This window comes from Pseudophryne corroboree, chromosome 6 (genome assembly GCF_028390025.1).
Source record: "Pseudophryne corroboree isolate aPseCor3 chromosome 6, aPseCor3.hap2, whole genome shotgun sequence".
NCBI lineage: Eukaryota > Metazoa > Chordata > Amphibia > Anura > Myobatrachidae > Pseudophryne > Pseudophryne corroboree.
Genome location: NC_086449.1, coordinates 228,383,513 through 228,399,031, shown reverse-complemented (window position 1 = coordinate 228,399,031; position 15,519 = coordinate 228,383,513). Strand labels below are relative to the sequence as shown.

General features: G+C 42.8%; 1 protein-coding gene across 2 annotated transcripts in view; it reads right to left on the bottom strand.

Moving 5' to 3' along the window:
- Nucleotides 1-15,519, bottom strand: part of AGBL1 (AGBL carboxypeptidase 1) — a 1,210,518-nt gene that overhangs the window by 905,710 nt on the left and 289,289 nt on the right. For both annotated transcript variants that reach the window (XM_063925754.1, XM_063925755.1), the window contains 2 exons: nucleotides 12,998-13,059; nucleotides 9,584-9,697 (listed from right to left, as the gene is read on the bottom strand). In XM_063925754.1, the coding sequence (XP_063781824.1) occupies nucleotides 9,584-9,697; nucleotides 12,998-13,059 (176 nt within the window). The remainder of the gene's footprint in view (nucleotides 1-9,583; nucleotides 9,698-12,997; nucleotides 13,060-15,519) is intronic.

The following is a 15,519-nucleotide window of genomic DNA, read 5'->3' as shown; positions in this document are numbered from 1 at the left end:
ACGCTCCATATCTGTGCTGCATTGTAGTATATAGTAGGAGGACAGTGCAGAATTTTGCTGTGACCACCAGTATATATATAGCAGTACGGTACAGTAGTCCATTGCTCTACCTCTGTGTCGTCAAGTATACTATGCATCCATACCTGTGCTGCATTTTAGTTGTGTGCAGTATATAGTAGGAGGACAGTGCAGAATTTTGCTGACCACCAGTACATATATAGCAGTACGGTACAGTAGTCCACTGCTCTACCTATGTGTCGTCAAGTATACTATGCATCCATACCTGTGCTGCATTTTAGCTGTGCGCAGTATATATAGTAGGAGGACAGTGCAGAATTTTGCTGTGACCACCAGTATATATATAGCAGTACGGTACAGTAGTCCATTGCTCTACCTCTGTGTCTACCTGTGCTGCATTTTAGTTGTGTGCAGTTGTGTGTAGTATATAGTAGGAGGACAGTGCAGAATTTTGCTGACCACCAGTATATAGATAGCAGTACGGTACAGTAGTCCACTGCTCTACCTCCGTGTCGTCAAGTATACTATGCATCCATACCTGTGCTGCATTTTAGTTGTGCGCAGTATATAGTTGGAGGACAGTGCAGATTTTGCTGACCACCAGTATATATATAGCAGTACGGTACAGTAGTCCACTGCTCTACCTCTGTGTCGTCAAGTATACTATGCATCCATACCTGTGCTGCATTTTAGCTGTGCGCAGTATATAGTAGGAGGACAGTGCAGAATTTTGCTGACCACCAGTATATATATAGCAGTATAGTACAGTAGTCCACTGCTCTACCTCTGTGTCGTCAAGTATACTATGCATCCATACCTGTGCTGCATTTTAGTTGTGCACAGTATATAGTAGGAGGACAGTGCAGAATTTTGCTGACCACCAGTATATCTATAGCAGTACGGTACAGTAGTCCATTGCTCTACCTCTGTGTCGTCAAGTATACTATCCATCCATACCTGTGCTGCATTTTAGTTGTGCGCAGTATATAGTAGGAGGACAGTGCAGAATTTTGCTGACCACCAGTATATAATATATAGCAGTACGGTACAGTAGACAACTGCTCTACCTACCTCTGTGTCGTCAAGTATACTATCCATCCATACCTGTGGTGCATTTTAGTTGTGCGCAGTATATATAGTAGGAGGACAGTGCAGAATTTTGCTGACCACCAGTATATAATATATAGCAGTACGGTACAGTAGGTCACTGCTCTATCTACCTCTGTGTTGTCAAGTATACTATCCATCCATACCTCTGGTGCATTTTAGTTGTGCACAGTATATATAGTAGGAGGACAGTGCAGAATTTTGCTGACCACCAGTATATAATATATAGCAGTACGGTACAGTAGACCACTGCTCTACCTACCTCTGTGTCGTCAAGTATACTATGCATCCATACCTGTGCTGCATTTTAGTAGTGCGCAGTATATAGTAGGAGGACAGTGCAGAATTTTGCTGACCACCAGTATATATATAGCAGTACGGTACAGTAGTGCACTGCTCTACCTCTGTGTCGTCAAGTATACTATGCATCCATACCTGTGCTGCATTTTAGTTGTGCGCAATATATAGTAGGAGGACAGTGCAGAATTTTGCTGACCACCAGTATATATATAGCAGTATGGTACCGTAGTCCATTGCTCTACCTCTGTGTCATCAAGTATACTATGCATCCATACCTGTGCTGCATTTTAGTTGTGCGCAGTATATAGTAGGAGGACAGTGCAGAATTTTGCTGACCACCAGTATATATATAGCAGTACGGTACAGTAGTCCATTGCTCTACCTCTGTGTCATCAATATACTATGCATCCATACCTGTGCTGCATTTAATTGTGCGCAGTATATAGTAGGAGGACAGTGCAGAATTTTGCTGACCACCAGTATATAATATATAGCAGTACGGTACAGTAGACCACTGCTCTACCTACCTCTGTGGCATCAAGTATACTATGCATCCATACCTGTGCTGCATTTTAGTTGTGCGCAGTATATATAGTAGGAGGACAGTGCAGAATTTTGCTGAAAACCAGTATATAATATATAGCAGTACGGTACAGAAGGGCACTGCTCTACCTACTTCTGTGTCGTCAAGTATACTATCCATCCATACCTGTGGTGCATTTTAGTTGTGCGCAGTATATATAGTAGGAGGACAGTTCAGAATTTTGCTGACCACCAGTATATAATATATAGCAGTACGGTACAGTAGACCACTGCTCTATCTACCTCTGTGTCGTCAAGTATACTATCCATCCATACCTGTGGTGCATTTTAGTTGTGCGCAGTATATAGTAGGAGGACAGTGCAGAATTATGCTGACCACCAGTATATAATATATAGCAGTACGGTACAGTAGACCACTGCTCTACCTACCTCTGTGTCGTCAAGTATACTATCCATCCATACCTGTGCTGCATTTTAGTTGTGCGCAGTATATATAGTAGGGGGACAGTGCAGAATTTAAAAAACGGATTGAATACGGATACCATCATGAGGTACAGTAGGGACCCAGTGCACTTTGCATTCATTATTTCTGCCAAAGCTAGTCCGAAATATGAATGCTGTTATGCTAATACTATAACGACAATATGCATATCTAGCGTGATCGGGTGGCAGTGTGGCTGTAGACCATCTGGGAGTCATATTAATGCTATCCGGAATTTTGTACACAACGTAACGAAAAAATTAATTGACTGAACAGGTGGCAGCGTGGCACTGTAATTTGTGGAAAGGGGATTTTTTTTATAAAGGGAAGAACGTGATTGGCCAGCCTTTCACAGATCACTGCTTACTGCCACAGCATTGTATTCAGCACTGTAGTCTCAACGTGGAGCATTTGCCACCCAGCGGTTAAACTGTGTATTACATGGCACGGGACATAACGCACGCCATAACGTTATTTCCAACTCGCGACACAGGACCCTAAATAGTGTGCTATGAGCAACGCTGTATGAGGATACATCTGTATAGCAGTACGGTACAGTAGTCCACTGCTCTACCTCTGTGTCGTCAAGTATACTATCCATATGTGTGCTGCATGTGCTGTTTGGGGACTATTTTTTAAATCGTCCATCCTGTCTGACACTGCAGTGCCACTCCTAGATGGGCCAGATGTTTGTGTCGGCCACTTGGGTCGCTTAGCTTAGCCATCCAGCGACCTTGGTGCACCTCTTTTTTTCTTTGCATCATGTGCTGTTTGGGGACTATTTTTTAAATCGGCCATCCTGTCTGACACTGCAGTGCCACTCCTAGATGGGCAAGGTGTTTGTGTCGGCCACTTGGGTCGCTTAGCTTAGCCATCCAGTGACCTTGGTGCACCTCTTTTTTTTCTTTGCATCATGTGCTGTTTGGGGACTATTTTTTAAATCGGCCATCCTGTCTGACACTGCAGTGCCACTCCTAGATGGGCCAGGTGTTTGTGTCAGCCACTTGTGTCACTTAGCTTAGCCATCCAGTGACCTTGGTGCACCTCTTTTTTTCTTTGCATCATCTGCTGTTTGGGAACTATTTTTTTAAATCGGCCATCCTGTCTGACACTGCAGTGCCACTCCTAGATGGGCCAGGTGTTTGTGTCGGCCACTTGGGTCGATTCGCTTAGCCATCCAGCGACCTTGGTGCACCTCTTTTTTTCTTTGCATCATGTGCTGTTTGGGGACTATTTTTTAAATCGGCCATCCTGTCTGACACTGCAGTGCCACTCCTAGATGGGCAAGGTGTTTGTGTCGGCCACTTGGGTCGCTTAGCTTAGCCATCCAGTGACCTTGGTGCACCTCTTTTTTTTCTTTGCATCATGTGCTGTTTGGGGACTATTTTTTAAATCGGCCATCCTGTCTGACACTGCAGTGCCACTCCTAGATGGGCCAGGTGTTTGTGTCGGCCACTTGGGTCGCTTAGCTTAGTCATCCAGCGACCTCGGTGCAAATTTTAGGACTAAAAATAATATTGTGAGGTTTGAGGTGTGAGGTGTTCAGAATAGACTGGAAATGAGTGGAAATTATGGTTATTGAGGTTAATAATACTATGGGATCAAAATGACCCCCAAATTCTATGATTTAAGCTGTTTTTGAGGGGTTTTTGTAAAAAAAAACACCCGAATCCGACAAAACATTTTCAGGGAGGTTTTGCCAAAACGCGTCCGAATCCAAAACACCGCCGCGGAACCGAATCCAAAACCAAAACACAAAACCCGAAAAATTTACGGTGCACATCACTAATGACGGACGCCCACCAATAGATGTGGCCATGGCCTATCTCTGTCCTCCTCTGAATTAACCGCATATTTATTTATTTTTAAAATGTACAGCTATATGGGAGAGTCAGAGCCCTACGTGAGACCCCCAAACCTAGCAGATTAACCACCCACTGATTTAGCATTTATGTGAAGTGTGTAGTAGATCATGACAAATAATCATGGTCAAAACCATTTTGCAGCAGGTTACAGTTTAAAATTCATGGGCCAGATCTTTCATTATTCAATCCATACATCTGTCTGGGTGAGTCCCTAGAACAGAAAATCTAAGGGGAATTATGTGGGACACAGCCTTTGGTAATTCAAGATTATCTGGGCCAACCAGTGTTGCCAACTATTAAATGAAAAACAAGCAACGGATGACTAAAAAATAAGCCCAAAACAAGCCCAAACCCTTCCTAAAAAGCTGCCAAAAAAGCCCAACTTAAGTTTTTGGTTTCCTAATTAAAATATATATAATTATTAGTGCTAAGTCTGGCTGCTGGATGGACTGAAGATACAGTAAATTGTGGAACTTGAAGTCAAGTAGATAGCTTTCAGTTTCTTGAACTTTTTCTTCTGGTACATGGTTCTCCAGTCGGGATGGCAATGATATCCCGGCAGATGGGATGCCAGCTGTCAATATGCCAACAGCGGCACCCCGGCTGCCAGAATACCGGCAGTGGGGCGAGCGCAAAGAGTGCTGTCGGCATGGCACGGTGGCTCACTGCACTCACCACAGGTGTGGACACACACGAGTGGGAAAATCCGTGGCGAGCGCTGTCGGCATTCCCATCTGTCAGGATTTCGACATCAGGATCGTTAATGCCGGGATCCCGACAGCTGGGTTAACTACATCCCCTCCAGTTGGTGTAGACATTATGGGCCTTATTCAGACCCTGACACAGTCTGATTTTCAGCCACCTGCGCGTGCTATCATCATGGGATCGCATCCCGGAAGGATGAATTTGCATCATTTGCATCATACTTGACAGGCGACGGGTGTCTATGGGCAGTGTTGCGACATTTGGGGGGTGAGTGTCACAGTACACACAGACGTGTCATGGCTGTTTTCTGGGCCGGCCAATGATGTCGCTGCGTTTCGGCGACTGAAAACATGGCGGTGGTGCCCATGCTTAGGCAGCTATGCTGCATAGGCAGGGGTCAATCACTAATTGAATTGAGATCGCATTGCGGGGCAGTATCACACAAGCTGGGTGGCCTTGCCCTAGTCTGGGCGGTCCCCAGCGTGCGATTTTGGTGGTCGCAGATTTTGCTAAAATAGCAAAATCTGCGACAAACTCTGAATAATCTCCTTAGCTTGCAGAAAAGCACTTGCTTACTATAATTTTTTCACTGTCACTTCACAGCCATTTGACACAATTTAAAACCCCCCAATTAATCTATTCATCCACAGCTTTTCACCTATGTCTTTGTGGGTATCTGTGTTGAATGACTACCTCTGATGGTCGGTGCCAGTGGTACCTTTAAAAAAATAAAATAAAAAAAGCCCAAAAACAAGCAGCAAAAAAATGTATAAGCCCAAAAACAAGCAACAAGCAACCATCAAAAAAATAAAGCAACTTGAAAAAAAAAACAAGCTCAATTCCGCTTGTTATAAGCTGAATTGGCAACTATGGGGCCAACCCTGTCATCGCTGTGCATCCTGGTGGCTGCATCCTCCCCCAGTACTAATCAGCAATCCACTGTGTTTCTTTCTCCAACAAATGTACTCCTGCACAGGCACAGTGTACAGGCCAGCGGAACCTGATAAACAGAGAGCTGCTGTCATATCTGGGGGGGAAAGCTGACCTAGGTAAGAATATCTTTATAAGAGGACACGTAGGAAACACACTAGCAGAGATTACATACGGTACGTATGTAGTCTTCAATAACGCAGAGAGATTTACCACCGCACATGGGAAGATTGATTCAGTTTATCTGAGTGACATATACAGATATGAATGCTTTTATATTGGGCCTGTTTCGGAGTCACACACGGACGCTGCTGCATCTTTTCCTGCGCCTGTGTTTTATGCTAATGCCGCTCCATTTGCTTGTTACACTGAGACACCAACTTGCAGAGTTTTGCAGTGGCGCATTTCCATCTCAGTGCGTCTTTACATGTACCATCAGTACACCTTTGAAACCTGCACCAGCCCTGTGGCAGGTGCAATATCTCAGTGTGCCTATGGCCCCCTGTTGAGTGTTTGCATGCAGCTGCTTATGGCGACATGCCCTCATCTGCTTAGTCACTCGCCTGATACCTCACAGGGACACCCACTGTATTCCACACACCCTGCATCCAATTCTGTTCTACGTCTCTGGGTGTTAACAATCTGTATGCATGCACTATGTGACTGGGACACACGCGCAGACTTAAAACAGGCAACTGCATGTGGCATCGACATTACACAACTCAGAAACAGGCCAATTATCGTATTCTACTGTACTTTCTCTTCCTCAAACCACTACCCTTGTTCTTACTTCCCCTCCTGTATTCTTTACTTTCCACCTCTCACCTCAACTCTCACTTTCCTTCCTCTCCTATATAATCTGCACCCAACTGCTTCATTCCTACAGTACTTTCTCTGTTCTCTCCTGTCTTCTCTGCCTATCCTCTCTGCTTCTATTTCTCTTCATTTCCCCTGTTATCTGCACCCAATCACTTCATTCCTGCTCCCTCTGTTCTCTCCTGTCTTCTCTGCCTATCCTCTCTGTTGCTACTTCCCTTCCTTTCCCCTGTTACCTGCACACAAATTCTTAAGTCCTGCTTCCTCTGTTCTCTCCTGTCTTCTCTGCCTATCCTCTCTGCTTCTATTTCTCTTCATTTCCCCTGTTATCTGCACCCAATCACTTCATTCCTGCTCCATCTGTTCTCTCCTGTCTTCTCTGCCTATCCTCTCTGTTGCTACTTCCCTTCCTTTCCCCTGTTACCTGCACACAAATTCTTAATTCCTGCTTCCTCTGTTCTCTCCTGTCTTCTCTGCCTATCCTCTCTGCTTCTATTTCTCTTCATTTCCCCTGTTATCTGCACCCAATCACTTCATTCCTGCTCCCTCTGTTCTCTCCTGTCTTCTCTGCCTATCCCCTCTGCACCTACTTCCCTTCCTCTCACCTGTTATCTGCACCAAACTGCTTCATTCCTACAGTACTTTCTCTGTTCTCTCCTGTCTTCTCTGCCCATCCTCTCTCGTCCTACTTCCCTTCCTTTCCCCTGTTATCTGCACCCAATCTCTTCATTCCTGCTTCCTCTGTTCTCTCCTGTCTTCTCTGCCTATCCCCTCTGCACCTACTTCCCTTCCTCTCACCTGTTATCTGCACCAAACTGCTTCATTCCTACAGTAGTTTCTCTGTTCTCTCCTGTCTTCTCTGCCTGTCCTCTCTGCTCCTACTTCCCTTCCTTTCCCCTGTTATCTGCACCCAATCACTTCATTCCTGCTTTCTCTGTTCTCTCCTGTCTTCTCTGCCTATTCTCTCTGCTCCTACTTCCCTTCATCTTGTTTTTCCCATGACCTCTACCCATACATCACTTTTTCTCTTTCCCGTCCTTCATCTATCCCACCCACACCTGCTTCTGTTCATCTCTACTGTATTCTCTATCCAATCACTGTTTTTCTACTTTCTTTATTTGCCTGTTTTTTCTAGATATCCCCCCTAATATTATTTATCTTCTTCTCTCTTATCTTCACCCATGCTCTGTACTCCAACTTTAATTCATATTTCCTTACTCCACCTATCCCAGTTTTCATGTGCAGTGGAAGGAAGGCACCAGAAACTTAATTTCAGCTATTATAGTTAACATTTAGCTGGAACATTAACTTCTCTTGCCAATTTATCCAAAAACTGCCAACCGCCCTTCCTGATAACCACAAGAGCAAAGAAGATCAATTCAATTGCCAATTTAAAAAAATAATACTGCAAGAAATGAGTCAATGTTCTCAGTCCAAGACTAACACATGACAATGTTACTATACTTATCACATGGCATGTTTTTGGCCTAAACACATATACACCTTCTCATGTACAGAGATGAAGCCCCATTATTTGAGGCAAAATGGTGGTATAATAAGCATTCATTGACTTTAGTACCAAGTACTATGACCTGGGAGTACCACCCATGGAGTCTAATCATAAGTGAATGTCGAAATAAGAATATTGAAAAAAAAAACCTCTCCTACCCAATGTTTGGGTGTTGCCTATTGTGCCTTTCCCTAACTTTAGCGAGTCAATTCGGATATGAAATGTTGGTTGATTTGAGACCAAGTTAAAGTCTTGAGTTTGTCTAATGGTTTACTTGAATTATACTGACCCAATCCAGAACAGGGAAAACAGCGAGGGGGCTGTAGTTGGCTATTACACTGGACGGCAAGCAAGAGCCATGCACATTTGTGGGCATGTTGGGAAAGTTAGGGCCAAGCCCAAGACACTCAATTTACTCAGCGTAGAGTATAGGCATGGTGTAGACAGTGCATCTGAGTACAACAATGTATAAGCTGTGTTATATAACTGTGTCTAGATGTAGGAATCAGGGTCAAGTGAAATGAAAACTGATGATACTGGGGAGATGATGATGAGGACAAGGTAAAAGTAGATAGACAAAATCAGTCATCCTTAAGGCAAGTGAATGTTAGCTTTTGTGCAAAACTTATGAATCACTGTATTTATTGTAAAAGCGTGAGCTAGACGAGGTTAATAAAGAAGATAATTTTGTCGAGAAAGGGCTTTTACCCATTCTGTTAACATCTGTGGTAGGTATGGCAACACTACACCTGCGTCATCTAACAGATGGGCAGGGTTAGTTATCAAAATGACATGTGTAAGAACCCCTTTCTATGCTTTAACTCAAAGGGGACAATGCAATTAAATGCAGTGTTGGAACATGATGTGCATCTAACATGATGTGCAGCTGGGCATATCACAGATAAATAAGGTAGCCAAATATCATTCATTTAATTCACACCAATATTGGGACACCAGGTAGAATGAGCAATGCTGCGGTCCCAATTACTGCCATTACACAAAAACGTGCTAAGAAGTATTTCAGTCTGTTAAATTAAACTCAAAGTAACAGTTTCATTTCATGGAAATATAAATAAATCTAATACCATAAAAATAGCTGAAGAGGTATTTTTAATATTTAAATCCATTAGGTACTACCTGGTGTAAATGCACAGACATTTACACGGGGAACATGATGACACAGGTGAGAAACCCTGCTCTCAGGGACTAGGAACCTGCATTAGTCTGGTGAAGACTAAATGACTGAAATCTTAGCAGTATGGCGTAACCGCTGATTGCTAACCACTTATATTAAGTACTGTATCTTACCTTATCTTCAAAAAGCTCTGAACAAAATGCTTTGTACTGCTGACATTCCTCAACTGCTCCATCAGGTTTAGGTCTTGACTTTAATTTCTTCAGATCTGTTTCCAAATCATCATCCTAGATAATAAGGCAAAGAGCTGCTGTAGTTTTCATGTTGAAAAAAGTAGTTATATTATAGTAAAAGTGCATAGTTGTAAGGGTTGCGAAAGAAAAAGACTCAGGTCTGTGAAGTTCCTGAGTGGCTATTGTCATCCATTTGTGTGTGTATAGAGCATTGACAGTATGTACAGTGTGAGTTATACATAATCATTTACACATATTTTACTTGACTAGGCAAAACAAACAGGTAAACAGTATGTTAACAATGTATACAATACATTTGAATGTATGGGGACAACTCAATCAGTGGCATGTACCACCGAACATTGCCGCAATGCATAGCCATTCACATACTGTGTCTGCCATATACAGTGCCTACAACATTGCTAAATTTCCTGTGCATCTCTATGAGGTAAGAGGAAAATCTAGCAATGTTGCTGACAGCAGTGTCCCTTTATCGCAGCCATCACGTTTACTTAAATCACCCCTGAAAAGTACCCACAATAATCCAGTTTACCTCAATTCAGAGTGATATGAAAGGAATATCACAAATTTAAATGTCAGGAGCATATCATCATATTTACTACTGTACACAAGAGGCATAGATATTGTATATTACACATACATATAGACAGAATGCTAATCACTAATAAGGTAGTTTGGAGGGAGTATTTAGTAAAATTTACAATGCAAAAATAACACAGCCCAACAAAAAAAATATATAAAAATGTGTTTAGTTGCCAAGGATATTTGAATGAATTTAGGGTATTTTGGGGTTGCTGAATTCTAAAATGAAAGTAGTATTTTTTTTATAATTGGTTAGTTCTTGAAATAATGGATACCCTCAATTAATAGAGAACATATAACCCCTGCATATGGAAATCAACCGGAACATTCTAGAAGGTGAGACATGCAAATATTCTAGGTGTTCACACCGTAATCTAGAATATCCCCCCTCCTATCAGTTGACAGTTGAATGCTTTGCACTGTCTATTGTGCTTTTCTTGTTTCTCTTCCATGTATCTAAAGAGACAATATAGCAAAACCTTTGTCATATCCAGAATCTACCCTAAAATCGCTGTAATATGATTGCCAATAAAATACTGTAAGTGTTGATCAGTGTAATGAATTTACAATGGTCTGTGTTAATATGTATCGTTGAGCGCTCAAGTTACTTTTATATTAATAGCTTAAACGTCATTAAACTCAACTATTAGTGAACATATCTTTGGGGCATATTTACTAAAGTTATGTTGTGGGAAATGCCCAGAAAACAGCCATTTTTGGAGGTTCCTTGCAAAAGCTAAGATTCCCTGGATGTAACATATATCTGCCATGGCCCCTCCATTTCCAATAGCAAAAGCAGCTCCTTAAGTCTCTATGGGTTCCATTAGCTAACACCATCTTAGCCAATAGTAACATATTGTCTACTGCATTTCTTTCGAGAGAGAGATCATTTGGAACCTATCCTATCAATCCACCACTGATGCATTTGCAGCTAAAAGGCATCACTCTTGTTGGGTCTGGACCATACTCACCTACTCTCCCGGAATGGCCGGGAGACTCCCGAAAATCGGGTGGCGCTCCCGGCCACCCGGAAGAGTTGGAAAGTCTCCCGGCCGGCAGCTGAGCCCCCGCAGCCCCTGGGGAAACACTCAAGTATCCCCTGTAGTGGGGGTGCTGATGATGCGATTTGCATCATCGTGACCTCGCCCCCTGCCCCACTATGCCGGTAAACTCAGTATAGTGTAGTGGGGGCGGAGCCATGATGACACAATCTTGTGACCATGCCCCCTGCTCCTCCCCATTACATCTCCCTTTGCTGCACCACACCCCCTGCTGAGTTGACCCGGAGGAGGCAGCCAGAATGTTGGCATCTATGGTCTGGACCCAGAAGCAAAGTGATCATAGCAGTAGCTTCTAGCTCCCTGTTGCACTATAGTAAAGGCAAGTGGATCATTTAGATCACTGCATTGCGATTTGAGGCAAAAGTTTCACACCAAAACCTCATTTTAAATGTAACTTGTGGTAAACAAGCCTCTTTGTGTTGAACTGCATCTCTGTTTATTTTAATTAACCACTTCAAATCTTTGGAGAGAAGGTAACCTCATGTGTCAACTTCTAAGTCTCTGTAAATGAACAGTAGTTATGACCTCTAAATAGCTGGATATAATACCAAGCTATCTGTAGGGCGAAAACCCGAAACACAGGCCGCATGTTTTTTTTTTTTAAATGTTCTGTAAGAAAAAAAGTTTCTACTTCCCTTGCTATTCAGCATCAGGTCCAGAGATTCTGATTAGTTGTCTGGCCACTTAAACTTCCTATTGGATGTCAGATTAATCCAGGAATTAGGGAACATAAAAAGTAAATAGTATGGATGGTAAGTATGGATTTATTAATGTTTTTTTTCTTATGCCATTTTTTTTAAATGTGGGCTCTATGTTTTTATTTATCAATATGCTGCCATATTGTATTTATTAATTTTATTATAAGTGGTCAATATTTTATTATATATTTTAATTTAGGTCACTATTATAATAATCTGCAAAGGTCTGTCCTGTCTCCAACATGAATGCACAGTGGGAACCCCAATGGCTCTCACAGCTGGGGAGACAGGACAGACTCTAGCCTAGCCTGAGAGGAGGAGAATGCGGTAAGCATGAGGGAGGGACTGAGCAAGGGGCGAGATGGCATAGTGGTGGCGGGCCAGAACGGAGAAGTGAGCAGAGAGGGGGCAAAGTGGGATAGAGCAGCAGACAGAGAGGAGTGTGGAGTGGGACAGTGCTGCAAGCAGAGAGGGGGCAGGGCAGGACAAAGTGGGGAGTGGAGCTGCAGATAGACAGGAAGCAGGGCTGCATATGCCATGTCCCTTTAGTTATTAATAGTATTGTGTGGGCTCTGGAAAAAATATTTTTTGTTAATATAGGTCAACAATTATAGTTATTTTAGTACCCATAGCTACAGCACAGCATTATGCCAGTTATCTTTATATGAGGAGGCACAACCACATGCAATTTTTTGGCATATTTGTGGAGATTTTCACATTCTATACTTTTTACATCCAATGACTTGTATTTCTGACATCAAAAAACACCATACAGTAACAGCAACTTAAAGCATCTCATCCTGGTGATTATCTAGTCATTCAGCCACTATTACATACACCGGTTTTCCACTCACCTGAAGACTATTACTCCTCCCCCCCTTCCCTGTCATCAATACATAGGCAACAAAGTGTACTAGAAGTTTTCAGAATCTGTAAGTATTTAATGACTTCTACATGAAGTAATGGACATAAATAAATTGTGAAGTACATACCTCATCCTTGTTTTCCTCATTTATCAGATTTGAGTCTACATCATCTTCATCCTCAGATTCATCTATAACAGATAAATTGTGACAGTTTGAAACAATATTTAGGGCTAGATTTACTACTGTAAGTGTTAGCTTTGACCTTGTCTTATTTTGCATTTAATACAAATAGTGGAAACCCATTGAAATCGACAGTTTTTAAAAGAATAAACTCATATCAAGCAACAAATGTAAACTTGCTTGTGCATGCTTCTCCCATAGACTTTACACGAGAACTTTGTCACTCTGCAATGCGCGGACCATTGCCCAATCTAATTTTTCTCTATCATTGGCACATCTACATGGTAAGATCTTTATTTTGATACCTTAACCATATTTGCATGTCCAGCCATTCTCTCAAAATCGATTGGAGTTTTAAATTCTGGGGACAGATTCCCACAGAATCCACAGCTTGCAAACGCTTCTGCTTATAAATTTACAAATATTGGTCTTACTCTTAACACATGGGAACTTATTTGCACAACACATGGATTTGCATACTGCAAATCTTCACACAAAAAAAAACTACACCTATGTCCCTAACAAGTTTACTGAGAATCTTTAAGTTGTGACTCTTTACAGCTGGAGAGGCGGTAGTAGGGGGGTAGGTGTGTGCAAGGATAGAACATGTATAATAATGGCATATTCCCATGATTGCATCTGAATTGCACGTTTATACAGCTACACTTGTCAGAAGGCAATTCTATTGTGGGTGCTGAAGGGCATGTACAAATATACAGTATACAACGATGATAATGATGATGATGATGATGATGATGATGATGATGACTATCAGCAACACTGTCTAACAGCGACTCATTGGCTGATTGTGAATTGACCAGCAGCTGACAATTTATAATTAATTAGCAGTTATATTAGATCAGTTAATTAAAGTGATTGGTATCTGTCTATTTTCATTTCTTAATTGTTGTCATTTCCATATAGACTGCTGCAGAGGATGATTCCTTCTACATTTTAAAAGAGAAGAATAACAGAAATGTTGTATTTTAAGCTTCTTTAATGTGGTAAATGAGACTTTTGTTTTTATTAAATATATATTCTCACTAGTGAATCTGACCCCATTTACCATATTTGACCACAATATAACAATGGCCCTCATTCCGAGTTGATCGCTCGCAAGGCGATTTTAGCAGAGTTACACACGCTAAGCCGCCGCCTACTGGGAGTGAATCTTAGCTTCTTAAAATTGCGACCGATGTATTCGCAATAATGCGATTACTAACTACTTAGCAGTTTCAGAGTAGCTCCAGACTTACTCTGCCTGTGCGATCATTTCAGTGCTTGTCGTTCCTGGTTGACGTCACAAACACACCCAGCGTTCGCCCAGGCACTCCCACCGTTTCTCCGGCCACTCCTGCGTTTTTCCCGGAAACGGTAGCGTTTTCAGCCACACGCCCCTGAAACGCCGTGTTTCCGCCCAGTAACACCCATTTCCTGTCAATCACATTACGATCGCCGGAGCGAAGAAAAAGCCGTGAGTAAAAATACTATCTTCATTGTTAAATTACTTGGCGCAGTCGCAGTGCGAATATTGCGCATGCGTACTAAGCGGAATTTTACTGCGATGCGATGAAATATACCGAGCGAACGACTCGGAATGAGGGCCAATGAGTAGTCATGAAATAAAACATAGATGTATGACTTTTGTTGTGTGCATCTTTTCCCACATACAGTGGTGTATGTGTCAATCCCTCAGTAAGCCCCATATTTTAATCCTAGCACCCTCCTGCTGCCAACACCCCAGCACTACCGACACAAAAGTCTATGGGCCTAATTCAGACCTGGTTGCAAGCAGGCTATTTTTTGCACTGCAGCGACCAGGTAGTCGCTGCCCACAGGGGAGGAGGGATTTGCTGTGCAGGACTGCAAACGCTTGTGCAGATAGCTGCACACACAAAAAGTTTGTGCATTCTCTGCACAGCTCAAGACTTACCCGCTGCAATGATATGGCCAGGAGCTGATGTCAGGATCCCTCCCTGGAAACGGCCCGGCACGCCTGCATTTTCCTCGACACTCCCAGAAAACGGTGAGTTGACACTCCATGACGGCCTCTTCCTGTCAGTCTTCTTGCATTCGCCACTGCGAACTCTTTCTTTGTTGTTTTCGTCACTGCCGGCGCTGGGCAGCAACACGCCTGCGCATTGCGGCCCGCACGCATGTGCAGTTCAGACCAGATCACACAGCTGCAAAAAAATGCAGCGTGCAATCGGACCTGAATGACCCCCTATGACAGGCGAGGGAGTGCCTCCCCTGCCTATCTTTTCTGCACATCTCTTATCAAAACTCGCCAAATTTCCAGTAGTATATACTGTTGCACCTCTGTATAGGACCCGATTCAGACCTGATCGCTGCTGTGCATTTTCGTACAACAGAGCAGGCAACTATCGATTGACTGCACATGCGTATGCACTGCAATGCCAAACAGCGACAAGCTGGTGCAAAAATTTTGATTGCACAGCCATTGGCCA